The sequence below is a fragment of the Pelobates fuscus genome, chromosome 1 (assembly GCF_036172605.1).
Source record: "Pelobates fuscus isolate aPelFus1 chromosome 1, aPelFus1.pri, whole genome shotgun sequence".
NCBI lineage: Eukaryota > Metazoa > Chordata > Amphibia > Anura > Pelobatidae > Pelobates > Pelobates fuscus.
In genome coordinates this window covers 391,691,358-391,706,597 of record NC_086317.1, presented here as the reverse complement: position 1 = coordinate 391,706,597, position 15,240 = coordinate 391,691,358, and the positions used below count along the sequence as shown (strand labels likewise).

Below are 15,240 nucleotides of genomic sequence, written 5' to 3'. Positions count from 1 at the left end.
GGGTATAAGGACCACTATGGGAGGGAGGGGGGGGTATAAGGACCACTATGGGAGGGAGGGGGGGGTATAAGGACCACTATGGGAGGGAGGGGGGGGTATAAGGACCACTATGGGAGGGAGGGGGGGGTATATGGACCACTATGGGAGGGAGGGGGGGGTATATGGACCACTATGGGAGGGAGGGGGGGGTATATGGACCACTATGGGAGGGAGAAGGGGGATAAGGACCACTATGAGAGGGAGGGGGTGGGATAAGGACCACTATGAGAGGGGAGGGGGAAGTAAGGACCACTAGGGGAGGGGAGCGTAAGGACCACTAGGGGAGGGGTGAGTCAGGATCACTGGGGGGGGGGGGTGAAGGAACACGGGGGTGGGGAGGTAAGGACCACTGAGGGAGGAGGAGGGGAAGTCAGGACATATGGGGGGGGGAGGGGGCGGCAAAAATTTTTTTGCCTACGGCGGCAAATATACTTGCACCGGCCCTGCACACACTGCATTCACACACTGCATTCATGCACACACACACTGCACACATTCACACGCTGCACGCATTCACACGCTGCACGCATTCACACGCTGCACGCATTCACACGCTGCACTCATACACACACGCTGCACTCATACACACACGCTGCACTCATACACACACGCTGCACTCATACACACACGCTGCACTCATACACACACGCTGCACTCATACACACACGCTGCACTCATACACACACGCTGCACTCATACACACACGCTGCACTCATACACACACGCTGCACTCATACACACACACATACGCACACACTGCATTCATTATACACACACTGTAAATAAATATTCAATTAATATATTTTTTTTAGGATCTAATTTTATTTAGAAATTTACCAGTAGCTGCTGCATTTCCCACCCTAGTCTTATACTCGAGTCAATAAGTTTTCCCAGTTTTTTGGCTCGGCTTATATTCGGCTCGGCTTATACTCGAGTATATACGGTATATGTATATGTAATTTTTCTTTTTTAATGTAATCATCACAGGGTGATTGTGCCTACACCTATTGTAAAGGTAACTTTTTCCATGCTCTTTCTAGACTTGTCAATAAAATCATACTCTGTCTAGTGGGAAATGAAAATGGGCAAGGTGTCTTGGAAATATTAACAAGTTTCATAGTTAAAGGAGAAAAAGCACAATCATATAAACACATAACTTAAACAGGTGACTGGTTATTTGGTAAAAACTGCAATATTGTTTCAACTCATAGTGAGTATACATAGTATTCATTGGCTGAGCAATGTGGTGGTTATGTTGCTTTTGCCATATGTAATTGTATGGCTGCTATTGCCAGATTTGCATACATTTAATAAGATACGTTGCTGTAACCATCTTGGAAATGTGTTCTTCACTTAAATGTTTGTTATAATTTGCTACCAGTGCCATCAGCACAAAATAGGTGATATTTTTATATCTGAGTAAAATCTCATTTTCTTTTTATCTTTTACAAATGATCTGTTTTTTTTTTTGTTTTTTTTTGTTATGAATCCTAAACAATCCCATTAATACATAACCGTTCTTAAGCTATGTATCCGTTATGGTCACAGAATGATAGGATTAAAGGAAACCCACAACATTTTCTCTTTCAGGATCTAAACCTGTTCAGGCAGAGGATCTACCAGAAGAGGAAGAGGAGGAGGAGGAGGAGATTGAAGAAGAAGAACTTACCTCTGTCCAAGTATCCGAAAAGGAGTTTAATTTTCTGGATTACATGAGAAGGTATATATAGGCTTTATATGATCAAGATGACTTGTAACTATTAAAACAAATCAAACTCAAACACTGTTGCCTATTTAATCAATCTGTAAGAATTATTTACAAATGTTTTTTTTAAATTTAAAGCACATGGCTAAAGCCACATGCTCTTTATCTTTAATTGCATTGAAACATTACCAGGACAGTTATAAGCACTGGTTAATAATTTATGAAGTGCTAAAACGTCCCTTTCCTCGATAAAATATAAAGGGGTCCAAATGGGTAATATATACAAATACTGGTAGCCTGTTTAATATAATTCTGCAGAGCATGCAAAAATCTAAGACATTCTTTGATTTTTTTTATTAGCTGTTTGACTAATCTGATTCGTACTTATTTGATTTATATAAAAGACAACATTTTCCTCATTGTGCTGTACCAAGGGTCCTTTTAAAAAGACTGAGTTTTTTTTAACCGTCATGATTCCCTTTTATTCCAGAAGTTTGGTCCTTAAGAGGTTAAAGGGGCCAAAGACTGGAAAAAAAAAAATCATGAGTCAAATTAGTATGAAAGAAAATAAGCCCTAGCTGTAAGCTTAAAATCTAGGAGACCTAACACTTAGCAATGACCAATACGGCCCATGAATTTACAAGCGCAGTTATTCATTAAAGAGATTCTCCAAGCAAAATGATAATTTCATGGTGCTTGTAATTTGTATAGTGAAACGCTGCACATAAAGAGATGTTTATATTGCCAAAAGGTGTATCCAAAACTGGTAACGTCATTGGCAAACATACTTCATACACAGAAAGTTATTTATTGACTGATGGCACTCAACTGAGACACTCGGCCAGTGATTGACCAGCGAGATCGACATCTGGTCTCCGCAGAAGCTGGATACACTTCACTACACAGCAAAGAAGACTTGGTTCCCAACAAGGATCCGTCTAAGAGGGCAAAATAGTTTGCCCCATGATTGGGGAATGACACCAGAGTACTCCTCACATCATAACCACTACAGTGGGCTGTAGTAGTTATGCATGGAGTAACCCTTTAATTGAAAAATCTCAGGAGGAAAGTTAAACTTACAAAATATGCCATTAGTCAGCATTTCTTACAGACTGAAAACATATAAGTAAAAATAAAAATATAGGTCAGTTTCCAAAATGGGAAGTTTTAGAATGTCCTTGATTACCATTGAAATGTTCTCCTTAGGCACTCTTAAAAACAACAGAGAAACCTTTAACCTTTGTCCTTGCGTGTAAAAAAAAAAAATCAGGGTAATCAACTAAACTAAACTGTTGGGAATTGCAAATGGATGTTAGTGAAAAACCAGGCCTGATGTATTCTAATACCAGACTATATTTAAGTTATGGATTCAGGCAAATACATTACTATTATAACAGCACCCTTTCTAACGGTTTAATTTTCTGTTATGGTACTTGTATGGTAGATTTGCCAATTCCAATGTGGTGAAGACCTATGTGCTGTTGTTGAAGAACTACCAGCAGAACAGTGCTCACACCAACCACTGTGCTGTGAAAATGCTGCACCGCATTGCTTATGATCTCAAAATGGAGGCCCTTCTCTTTCAGCTCTCAGTGTTCTGCCTTTTCAATTGTATCTTGAGTGATGCAGCAGCTAGCGTCTACAAGGTAAGAGCTAATGAAACCTCTTAAAATTTCGATCCGAGCATGTAGCTTTATATTCAATCTTGTATGCAGTTTCATAACTTTCCTAAGATCTATCCTAGAATAACTGAGATATCACTGTTTGTTGGTAAGCTACACTTGGTCTTCAAACAATGATGATTGTGTAATGTTTGGATCCTTAAATGGTAAAAGTCTGGCCAAGTCATCCTGAAAAATGAATGAACTCTGTTTGCGTTGCCAATGCTTGATTCATTAAATCATCATTTCATTTGTAATGAGAACTTGGAGAGTAGAATTATCATCCTTTTAAATGGTACAATGAGTTTCATTTTAACATGTACCACAGGAGAAATGCTTAACACCAGTCTCATGGCTATGGTTCATTTATTTATTTTTCTCAAAGTATTTCGCAAAAAATGCTTCCTCTGCAGTGTTGTGGACAACTTTTCCATTTTGACTCATAACTAGCATGTGACAAGTTCGTCACCCAATCCCAAGAGCCTTGATAGGATGTTTAGATAGGTTGTGCTAGAAATAGGTCCATTAAGATGCTCGAGTCGTCTGCATAGCAGCAGATCCTGTTAATTTTTTAACATCTGTTTCTTGTGAAGCATGCAACTGCTAAAGATAGATGGAGAATATAGATACCTTGTAAAAACAACTTCCACTGCCATTTTTAATACTTTTTATTCAAGGGATTGAGAGCTTGCGCTACACAGCTTAGCTCAGGAGCATAACTAACAGAAGTTCCTAAGCAGAAGCATCCAGCTCTGGTGCCTTACGGACCCCAAGTTAGAAGTCAAGTTATTTTAGAATGGGGGAGTGCCAATCCACTTCTGGCACCATAGCCACTGTAGTGGTTATGGTGCTTGGACTGTTCCTTTAACATAACTGTTATAGCATGTTTACAGAATTTTTAAAGCTGTATTATTGTATTCTTCCAGGAATTGGTATCCTTCTCTAAATATATCCTGAACAAATTCTTTGCCCTGGCAGCAACAAATAACAAAGCTTATGTGGAGCTTCTTTTCTGGAAAAATACCACTGTGGTACGAGAGATGACAGAAGGTTACAAAAAACTTGGTGAAGAGGAGAGGTGAGGCTCTTTATGATACAATGGGCAATGTTTGAATGCAACATTTGGGGTCTCATCAAGGAATTATTCTGCTGTATGTTAATGTGGCCACAGAGACCTTAAGGGGGGAAAGTACCTACAAATCTAAATTAGACGGTAACTTTGTGCTACTAATGGAATTGACAAAGGGAAACCCAAAATGTTTGTTTCTCTTCTGTCCTTCAGATAAATTTTGTAACACTCCCTGGGCACATTTTGCATCTAGTTGTGCTTTCTTGATTTCTTTATTTGCTGTATTGTTAATGCCTTGATATTGTTATCTCCTCAAAACCACAGTGAAGCAAATCGAAAGCGTTTGAAATGGACTCCAGAGGAGGAAGAGGAACTCAGAGGCCTCTATTTGCAATATAAGGAGGTGGAAAGTAAGTATTTGTAAGGATCCATGCTTTTTTTTGGTGTTCGGATGGGTTTTGGATCACAGTTTTGCTGAAAACTGTGTTTAAAAGGGTGGTAAATATGTAGTATATTTTCAGTTTCCTGATTTCTGTAATTTTTTTTAATACCTATGCTGTTTTTGTTCAGTTCATGAATTTATTGTTATGCTGAACAATGCTAAGCGCCCTTCCCTCCACCCTTTGAACATATATTTATACACCTATATACACATTTAAATAAACTTTGCACTTATTTTGTGCAGCTGTGTAATTAACTGTTACATACTGCACTTTTTTGTGGAGCTCTGTAATAAATGCATGCACACTACATACAGCTCTGAATCACCTGCCATATTTCCTTTTTACATCCTCCACTTCCCAAAAATCATAACTGTTTACCCCCTTTGCTAAAGCAACCAGTCCCTGCCAATAAAAACTTTTATTCCATTTACTGCTCATGTATATTCTTCCATATCCCCTATATCACAAATCTATATCACGTCTACATTTACTCACAGCCAAACATGTTCAATCCCGGCATCATAACGTGCAGCTGAGATGCCCACAATCCATTGCCTTTCTCTGGTGGCATATTGAGTGAGTGATGTCACCATTGTGCATGCACTCTCAATAGACACCGTGCTGCCCAGAAGAATTGACCTCTGTTGTGCATTAGAACATGACCTGCAATTCTCTCAACACAGAATGAAGATACACTGTTGCCAAACACTTCTTTGTGGCCTACAATCCTAGCCATGGGCCCGACCTCATATATGGCTCACTAAAGAACAGACCACCTTTCTGAAGCCTTTAGCAAAGGATCTCGCTCTGTACTAACTTTCTCAATTTCTCTGTCCTATTGTCCATGGCTCAGATCAGAGTGTCCTGCCCCTGGCTCAGATCAGAGTGTCATGCTTCCTGCTGTTTGTGTGTTGAGGAACACTTCAAAACCCTATCTCTGCGGCATAGAGAAACAAGTTTGAGCTGACAATCTCTGCACACAATTACCACCAATGTTATATGGTATTATCTGTGCACATTATCCTAGCATCTTGGTGCAACCTGCTAGTTAGTCAAGTAAAAACCCTGGGGCACCAGGCAAACAAAAATGTTTACTTTTACATCTGAGCAGTGGTGAGGTTCTTGTTTGACATTAGTGATGTAGTTGGTGCATTAAAATATGTTCTGAAAATAAATATATTGATAAAATTGTTGGGGGTTGATCTACAATGCAAATCAATTTTTGTTAGTGAAATTATCCTGGAATTTAACTTTGATAAAGCATTTTCATATCAAGTATGTTTGCTCACATAGTATCCAAATGTCTGGAGTGTCATTTTAAGATCATAGAAATATGAAGAATGTGTGCATTTTAAAAGCCACTTAGCCCATCTAATTTGACTATCAAATGATCACAGGCTTACATTTATGTGATAACCTTTAAGCCCATGTCATCCTCTTATGTATTTTACACTCCATTAAAGGTGGTATGGTCTTTGAACTATTGAGCCCAAAATGTATTTTTTTTTCCTCTTCCACACTCTCCATCCATGCCCTTTTGACACAATCCAATCTCTATTATTGCAAATAATAATAATAAATGATTAACCCATGGTTATTCTTATCAGATCAGACCCTCATCATTTACGACCCCTTACTGTGCTGTATATTGTGTCAGTGAGAGTTATGACTTGGTAAACTGTATAAACAGATGCAATGTTTTAAGCTTTGAAATGAAGTTAACCACAGAAGCAAGTGACTTTGTTTATTTTGAATACATATGTTTAATTCTGTCCAGAAGCTTAACCACTGTTTTTCTTTTGTTTGCAAGATGGTGATGTGGTTGATAGTATACTGGCCAATCTGAAGCCTGGTACACGGACCAGAAAGCAAATCATTAACCATCTTGTGCAGATGGGGCTGGCTGAAAGTGTAAAAGATTTTAAACGTGAGGTGTAAGTACCACAGGGTCTATCTTTTTTAACAGTATATTCTCTGCAAGATGGGATGGCAGCCTTGCTTTTCACTTGTTCTGTAAATTTTACTTACTGTTGACCAATATAGTTACCACTGTAAAAAAGCCAAAAATGGAGAAGCCATGTATGGAAAAACTAAGTACACCTTATGATTCGATGACTTGGGATGACAGGTGTTCTTGGGATCATTGTCCTGTTGCATGACTAATGTTCGGCCAAGCTTTAGCTGTCGGACAGATGGCCTCACATTTGACTCTAGCGTACTTTGGTATACAAAGGAGTTCATGGTCAACTCAATGACTGCAAGGTTCACAGTTCATGTGACTACAAAACAAGCCCACATAATCACCCCTCCACCATTGTGCTTGACAGTTATTCTGAGAAGTTTGTCCTGATATGCTGGGTTTGGTTTCCTCCAAACGTGGCACTGGGCATTATGGCTATACATCTCCACTTTGCTCTCGTCTGTCCAAAATACATTATTCCAGAGGTATTGTGGTTTGTTCAGATGCAACTTTGCAAACCTAAGCCGTGCTGACATTTATTTTTTTTTTCCTCCTGGCAAACCTTCCAAACAAACCATACTTGTTCACTCTTGTTCTAATTGTACGGTCATGATCTTTAACATTGAAAATGCTAACTTAGGGCTGTATAGTCTGAGATGTAACTCTTAGGAGGTCTTTTGCAGTGTGACCTTGCGGTGAATTTGCTTGGACGTTCACTCTTGGGAAGATTATATTTATACAATAGTTATCAACTTCAAAAAGAGTGTGGCCAACTGCCTTAAATGTTTTTTCCACTTTTGAATAGTCTTTCTCCCTGTAGAATGATGGACTTTAAATTGTTTGGTTAAGGCCTTATAACCCTTCCCAGTTTGATGGGCAGCAAAACTTGCTTCTCGAAAATCATTGCTGATGTCTTTCCTCAATGTTCCAGACCAGCAAACTGCTTAAACTTTGGCTATTAGAGGTGGTCACACTTGTTTATGATCCGTTAATCAAGGGCATTTGATAAGCAGCACCTGTCTGCTACTTATCCTCTTAATTCCTATGGAAGCAGTAATGATGTTGTCATTATCTTGTGCAGGTCAGATAGGAGACTTATGCCAGGGTTGTTATTTGAGACTTTATTTGTGCTTTTAGACATATTATGCAAATTGAGGTAAAAAACAGACTTTAGGCAATATGCCACAAAACAGGATACTTGCAAAGAATGTCTCTGATCTCCAGGTAGGTTTAAAACAAAGGCAGTTTAGTATCAATGGCAGGCTGGTAACAGTAGAAGGCTGATAACGGAGGCAGGTTTGTGGCACAGGAAGGCTGGTAATAGAGGCAGAGGTCAAAATCATACGTGAGAGTGGAGCAGGTTTGAAGGCAAGTCTGGAGCAGGGTAGAAGGTAAGTCTGGAACAGGTTCACAGGAGCCAGGAACTGAAGTCTTTCAGGTAGGTCACCAACTTCAATGTAAAGGCCCTGTTGTGAGCAGGGTGTAGCCTTATGTAGCTGAAGCAAGTAATTAGTCCTAGGCAGGTGAGGACTGAGGTGACCAATGGCTAGGGAGGCCACTAGTGGTTGAGAGCTCGAACTTCTTTTAAAGGAACAGAAACAAAAAAGGAAGATAAAACGTAGCTGTCAGGATACGATCCTGACAGATGTACTTAGTTATTCACACATACTTAGTTATTCACACATTGCTTCTCCATTTTGGCTTTATTTTTGTTTAATCATGACACGGTGTAATATTGTTGTTAATCTGAGGTTGTATTTTCCTAATTTTATCTAAATCCCTGCAAAAGGAATAGATGATTGCCATGTCCTGATCCGTAAAAACAAAGAATTGAGAGTGTGAGTGTGTACGTACGTACTTGGGCCAAACAGTGTTTTTACGGTATTGCTTGCAATATAAAATTACCCACCCTGCAGAGAACAGGGCTTGATAACATGATCTGCCAATTGAAATAAAGTGCAAATCATGATATGTATAAAAGGTGTTGTTGCACTTTTTATTTACAGAAAAGGTACACGAATTGTAATCTGGACAGAAGACCAAGAGTTTGAACTTCAGCGTCTCTATGAAGATTTTCGAGAAACAGATGGTAAGACCTTTCCCCTCTTTCTGCACTGGCACTACAAATTTATGAACCTCACCTCATGTGACTGAAGTGAATCCAGGTAGACTTTTACTTGAGAACTATAGCAGATATAATGCCCCAGTTTCAGAGAAACTGCAATAATTACCTCTGAGAGCTAACTCCTCCTCTAGTGGCTGTCTACCAGACAGCCACTAGAGGGACTTCCGGAATCAAAATATACCTTTGGTCCGTTATCTGATGCTGGACGTCCTCATGCTCTACATGAGGACCTCCAGGGTCAGATTTTTCCACATAGGAAAGCATTGAATAATGTTTTCCTATGGGGGGAAATCCTAATAAGAGTGTGGCCATTGCTGCGCATGCGCATTAGGTCTCGAGGATGGAGCCGACATCAAGGGACATCGGAGCTGGATTCAAGTAAGTGAGCACCGAAGGAGGGGCGCACTCCAGGAGCCTATAGTGGAAAACGGGTTTATTTTCCTGGCACTATAGAATCCCTTTAATCTACCATCTATATGTACAAAAACTGGTGGCACTCCTGGGACTTCTTGTAATATTTACTTTATACTGTTTAGTTTTTCTATAAAACATTCATCAGGAAAAAAAAAAAAATGTTAATAGTACTCCTATTTATACAAAATAAGACTTGAAAGCAATATAGCCCATGGATGAAAATGGAGGAAGGGACCGACAGGGACAAGCTTTTAGTGGGGGGCAATTTTTTTTTATAAAATAAACTTTATTGAGATATTACAAAAGTGTTCAAGTGTTTGTGCAATTTACAAACTTCAGACCACACTCCCCATTAATTTATAGAGGGAAGTATACAACAATCTTAACAATCACAATACAGCATTATATTATGGCCTCTTAAGGCATCACCAAATTAAAGGCCTGTTCCAAAACAAGTTCACTTAGGTGCTGTTATAGTTGTGCCTGCATAGATAGGTACATTTGGTAACATACACTCAAAGTCTTACTAATTCTAGATGTTTAATTGCACTTGTGACATCTAATAGACACTAGTGACATCCTAGACTGGACCCATACAGTATCTTGTTCAAGCACTTTGACTGGAAAAAAAGTGAAACTGGCTCCCTCTTGTGCAGATATGAACCACTAGAGAACCCCACATATTATTTGCTAGAACAGGGCTCAAATTAATAGATGGTCCCGTATTTAGTCACTTAAATTAGCAGGGGGAGAGGACATGATCAGTGAGCATAACATCTAGCAGCTTAACATGTTTTGTTTTATCCTATGCAGTTCCAGGAATGCCCAACCCAGCTTAGACACTGAAATTCTAGAGCAAACTGCCTATAACAACTCCAATCTACAACTAAAATGCTGGAACTGGGAGGCAATCTTCCAGCTATCACCTACATTCACATTTAACCAAGGCCACTAGCTTAGCTCAACAAACGCCTATACTGCCACAGAAGTAGTACCTATCATGCTCATAACATATATAATAAAGTGCTTGGTCCCAGACAAGATAAACTTAAAACACTGAAAAAAGAGTCAGGCTATTGTATTTTGTTTTTAATATGACCCCATGAGGTTTATGTGTGGGTGAAGGTTTATTAGTCCCTTTGGGAGGAGGGAATTCAATTTGATTGTTCACTTGCCTGGGTTAAGCCTTGATGCCCGAATAAAGAGGTGTCCGTGTCCGTTATCCTAACCGATATTTATCTTCGTAAACTTCTGTATGACTGGTTTTACTTTAGCCAGTCAATCGAACATGTGTTTGAAATACTCATGTATTAAATTTGGGTAACTACCAAAGTAAAATGAACGTCTGCCTAGTTACAGATATGCTCCTTATCAATTTATCAAGGCACAACTGCTGTTACAAACATTGTCAAGAGATTCTGGCATTCTAATTTTCAAAGTGAAACTTATATGTGTCATAATGTGGTTGGGCTCCCTGTTTCTGTTATACGGCTGCTATCAATACTCATACCATGCTCCATCAAGGGATGGCCTGTGGTGTTTATGGCTAGCTAGGGACCAATTTGAAGCAGTGATAAGGTATACAAGTAAACTGCAATCACGACCAAAGTACGGCAAAGCATCTGACATGCCTTCTAGTAAAACAAATTAAAAATGTTGCACACAGCCACTAGAGCACTGCAGGGGCACCTGCAATCCCCAACAAATATACTGAGCAAGGTATAAACAGGCTAAACTGCAGTACCAGTTTAAATATGGTTGTAGTTATTACCCTGTGTATAAAGTTCTTCATCTGTAAAGATATATAGTAAGCTAGGAAAGAAAAACATACAACATTTGGACACAAAGGCCTTAATCATTACTTGATGAAAATTGATAGCCTGAATAATTGTATAATTATCTGTCCTACCTGACTGCATATCATTACAGTTGAACTGCTACAGACAAGTCTGCATAAAAGTCGACCCTTTGAAGTAACAAGTTGTACATTTAGCAATTGATTGCTTGGTTGTATATGGAGAGGTATTAGCAGTAGAAAGAGGGAAGTGCTCATACCATTGTACAGAACACTGGTGAGACCTCACTTGGAGTATTGTACGCAGTACTGGAGACCATATCTTCAGAAGGATATTGATACCTTAGAGAGAGTTCAGAGAAGGGCTACTAAACTGGTTCATGGATTGCAGGATAAAACTTACCAGGAAAGGTTAAAGGATCTTAACATGTATAGCTTGGAGGAAAGACGAGACGGGGGGATATGATAGAAACATTTAAATACATAAAGGGAATCAACACAGTAAAGGAGGAGACTTTATTTAAAAGAAGAAAAACTACCACAACAAGAGGACATAGTCTTAAATTAGAGGGACAAAGGTTTAAAAAAAATATCAGGAAGTATTACTTTACTGAGAGGGTAGTGGATGAATAGCCTTCCAGCTGAAGTGGTAGAGGTTAACACAGTAAAGGAGTTTAAGCATGCGTGGGATAGGCATAAGGCTATCCTAACTATAAGATAAGGCCAGAGACTAATGAAAGTATTTATTTAGAAAATTGGGCAGACTAGATGGAACGAATGGTTCTTATCTGCCGTCACATTCTATGTTTCTATGATTGCAGAAGATGGTAGAAAAGGGTAGAACAACAAAAAGTGCTGTTAGATCGACTGCATTTCAAAGACCCCATCATTCGTGGGGTCTGCTTGTTATATGGAAGCCACTCTGCAGGTATGCAAATACCAACTTTAAGAGGTGGGTTGCCAAAGACTAGCCAGGGAAACATGCAGGGCTGTATCAGCAAAGGACATTTCAATTCAATGTTTAACTCCAAGCTGCCATCTTTTTGCTTATTCTTTGCAACCTAGGGCTGTGGAACCCATTTCTGATGCTGAAAAATGACCTGTTTTTTTGTGTTTTTTTAGAGAAACAAAACCCTATTTTTTCTTGGGATAAAAATACCTTTATTACAGCCATTGGATATTTTTATTTCACTATTGAAGAGCCTCTCTGCTTATTTCTATTTGTACAAATGTGTTTTTTTTTTTTGTTTTTTTTTCCCCAGACATCCTTGGAAACATTATGAAAAATATCACTGCAAAACGCTCTAAAGCCAGAATCGTAGATAAACTAATCAGCATGGGTATGATTTCTGAGCGCAAAGAAATCTATAAAAAAAGGAGAAAAAAAGGAAAATCAACTGGCATGGTATATTATTAATGAATAGATCTTTTAGATTTTTGAGCCTCATATCTGTTTGTAATTTCTGTTACATTTTCTTTTTATAATCCACCTCCTTTCATAAACTATTGTGATTACAGACTCCTAACAACATGTAAACATGTGCTTACTAACAATTTGTATTGCATGGAGTGTCAAAATTATTTATTTATGAAATATTTTACCAGGATGGACACATTGAGATTTCTTTTGGTATTTCAAGTATGTTCTGGGTCCACAAAACATTGCATTGTTACAATAGGATACACTATTACAAAAATACAATATACAAATACTATAAAAATAGATTTTTCTCACCCCTCCTTGGGTGGTATGTTTATTACTCATTCTCGGGTTCTCTACCAGAGGCCTGGAAGTTTGAGGGTTCTGGGCAGTATCTTAGCTGTTCCTAGAACTGCACTCTTCTGGACCGCGATCTCAGGTGTCCCACCTGGAATCTTTTGAAGCCACTCCCCCAACTTGGGAGTCTTAGCCCCAAGTGCTCCTATCACAACTGGGCCTACTACTGCCTTTACTTTCCACCTCCTTTCTAGTTCTTCTTTAAGTCATTGGTATTTGTTCACCTTCTCATGTTCCTTCTTCCTGATGTTATAGTCACTGGGTATTGCCACATCCACCACGACTGCAGTTTTTTGTTCCTTGTCTACTACCACGCTGTCTGGTTGGCCAGCACATGCTTGTCTGTCTGGATCTTAGCCCTGTCATTCCCAACTACCATTTTTGGTATCTCCCATCTGGACTTAGGCAGGTCCAATCCATATTCTGTGCAGATGTTTCAGTACACAATCCCAGCAACTTGGTTGTGTCTCTCCGTGTATGCTTCTGAGACAGTCCAGCACCTAGTAGCCGGATGCAAGATGTTAGCAGGAACAGTATACACAAACCGCATACACGGAGAGACAGTCCAGCACCTAGTAGCCGGATGCAAGATGTTAGCAGGAACAGCATACAAGGAGAGACACAACCAAGTTGCTGCAGATTTGTGCTTTCTGTGGGAAAAGCAAGTCTCGTGGCTTGACTGGTGTGCTGATTTTTGTTTAACATTGTATTAACTATTGACAGACTTCAAGTGGAAGGGATTTTCAATCACACCTTTGCCCCCCTCCAGGAGAGAGACCTAATGCGCATGCGTGGCAATGCCGCGCATTAGACCTCCCCATGGGAAAGCCTTATACAATGCTTTTCCTATAGAGGTTTCAGCAATGCTGGAGGTCCTCACATAGCGTGAGGACGTCCAGTGACGCTATAGCACACGAAATTTGTGCTAGAAACACGGAAGTGTCCTCTAGTAGACAGCCACTAGAGGAGGACTTAACCCTGCAAGGTAAATATTGCAGTTTATGAAAACTGCAATATTTACACTTGCAGGGTTAAGGGTAGTGAGAGTTGGCACCCAGACCACTCCAATGGGCAGAAGTGGTCTGGGTACCTGGAGAGTGTCCCTTTAAGAAGGCCAGTCCTCATGTGCGCATATATTTTAATATATATTGCCCATAATCAAAACTTTACCCCCCCCCCCCCCCATGTTGATGTTTCAGATCACGTTAAATATTGCAAGGTTACATAGCTGAAAAGAGACTTGCGTCCATCAAGTTCAGCCTTCCTCACATATGCTTTTGCTGTTGATCCAAAAGAAGGCAAAAAACCCAGTCTGAAGCGCTTCCAATTTTGCAACAAACTAGGAAAAAATTCTTTCTTGACCCCAAAATAGCAGTCAGATGTCTCCTTGGATCAAGCAGCCATTATCCCACTAATTAGAAATTGTATCCCTGTATGTTATGTTTTTGCAAGTATTTATCCAATTGCAATTTAAACATCTGTATAGACTCTGACAAAACCACCTCTTCCGGCAATGAATTCCATATCCTTATTGCTCTTACTGTAAAAAAAACTTTTCTTTGCCTTAGATGAAATCTCCTTTCTTCAAGCCTAAATGTGTGACCTCGTGTCCTATGTATAGCCCTGTTTATGAATAGATTTCCAGATAATGGTTTGTACTGGCCCCGAATATATTTGTATAATGTTATCATATCCCCTCTAAGGCGCCGTTTTTCCAAACTGAAGAGATTTAAATTTTTTAACCTTTCTTCATAACTAAAATGCTCCATTCCTTTTATCAATTTTGTAGCTCGTCTCTGCACTTTTTCTAATGCCATGATATCCTTCTTTAGAACAGGTGCCCAAAATTGCACAGCATATTCAAGGTGTGGTCTTACCAGCGATTTTATAAAGAGGCAAAATTATATTTTCATCTCGAGAATTTATGCCCCTATTTATACATGACAAAAGCTTACTGGCCTTAGCAACGGCAGATTGACATTGCATATTGCTACCTAATTTGTTGTCTATAACAATTCCCAAATCCTTCTCGTGTGTGGTTATCCCTAGTTCACTACCATTTAGGGTGTAAATTGCTAGTGCATTCTTAACCCCGAAGTGCATAACTTTGCATTTTTCTACGTTAAATTTCATCTGCCATTTTAGTGCCCAGTCCCCCAATCTATCCAAATCCCTCTGCACCAAGGCAATATCCTGCTCACATTTTATTACTTTACAAAGTTTTGTGTCATCTGCAAACACTGATACATGGC

The 15,240-nt window shown here is 39.4% G+C and overlaps 1 protein-coding gene across 2 annotated transcripts in view; it reads left to right on the top strand.

The window, feature by feature from the left end:
* TIMELESS (timeless circadian regulator) overlaps positions 1 to 15,240 on the top strand; it is a 92,817-nt gene that overhangs the window by 53,652 nt on the left and 23,925 nt on the right. For both annotated transcript variants that reach the window (XM_063426943.1, XM_063426951.1), the window contains exons 17-23: positions 1,630 to 1,759; positions 3,189 to 3,390; positions 4,332 to 4,483; positions 4,799 to 4,884; positions 6,728 to 6,851; positions 8,884 to 8,966; positions 12,474 to 12,616. In XM_063426943.1, coding sequence (XP_063283013.1) covers positions 1,630 to 1,759; positions 3,189 to 3,390; positions 4,332 to 4,483; positions 4,799 to 4,884; positions 6,728 to 6,851; positions 8,884 to 8,966; positions 12,474 to 12,616 — 920 coding nt within the window. The remainder of the gene's footprint in view (positions 1 to 1,629; positions 1,760 to 3,188; positions 3,391 to 4,331; positions 4,484 to 4,798; positions 4,885 to 6,727; positions 6,852 to 8,883; positions 8,967 to 12,473; positions 12,617 to 15,240) is intronic.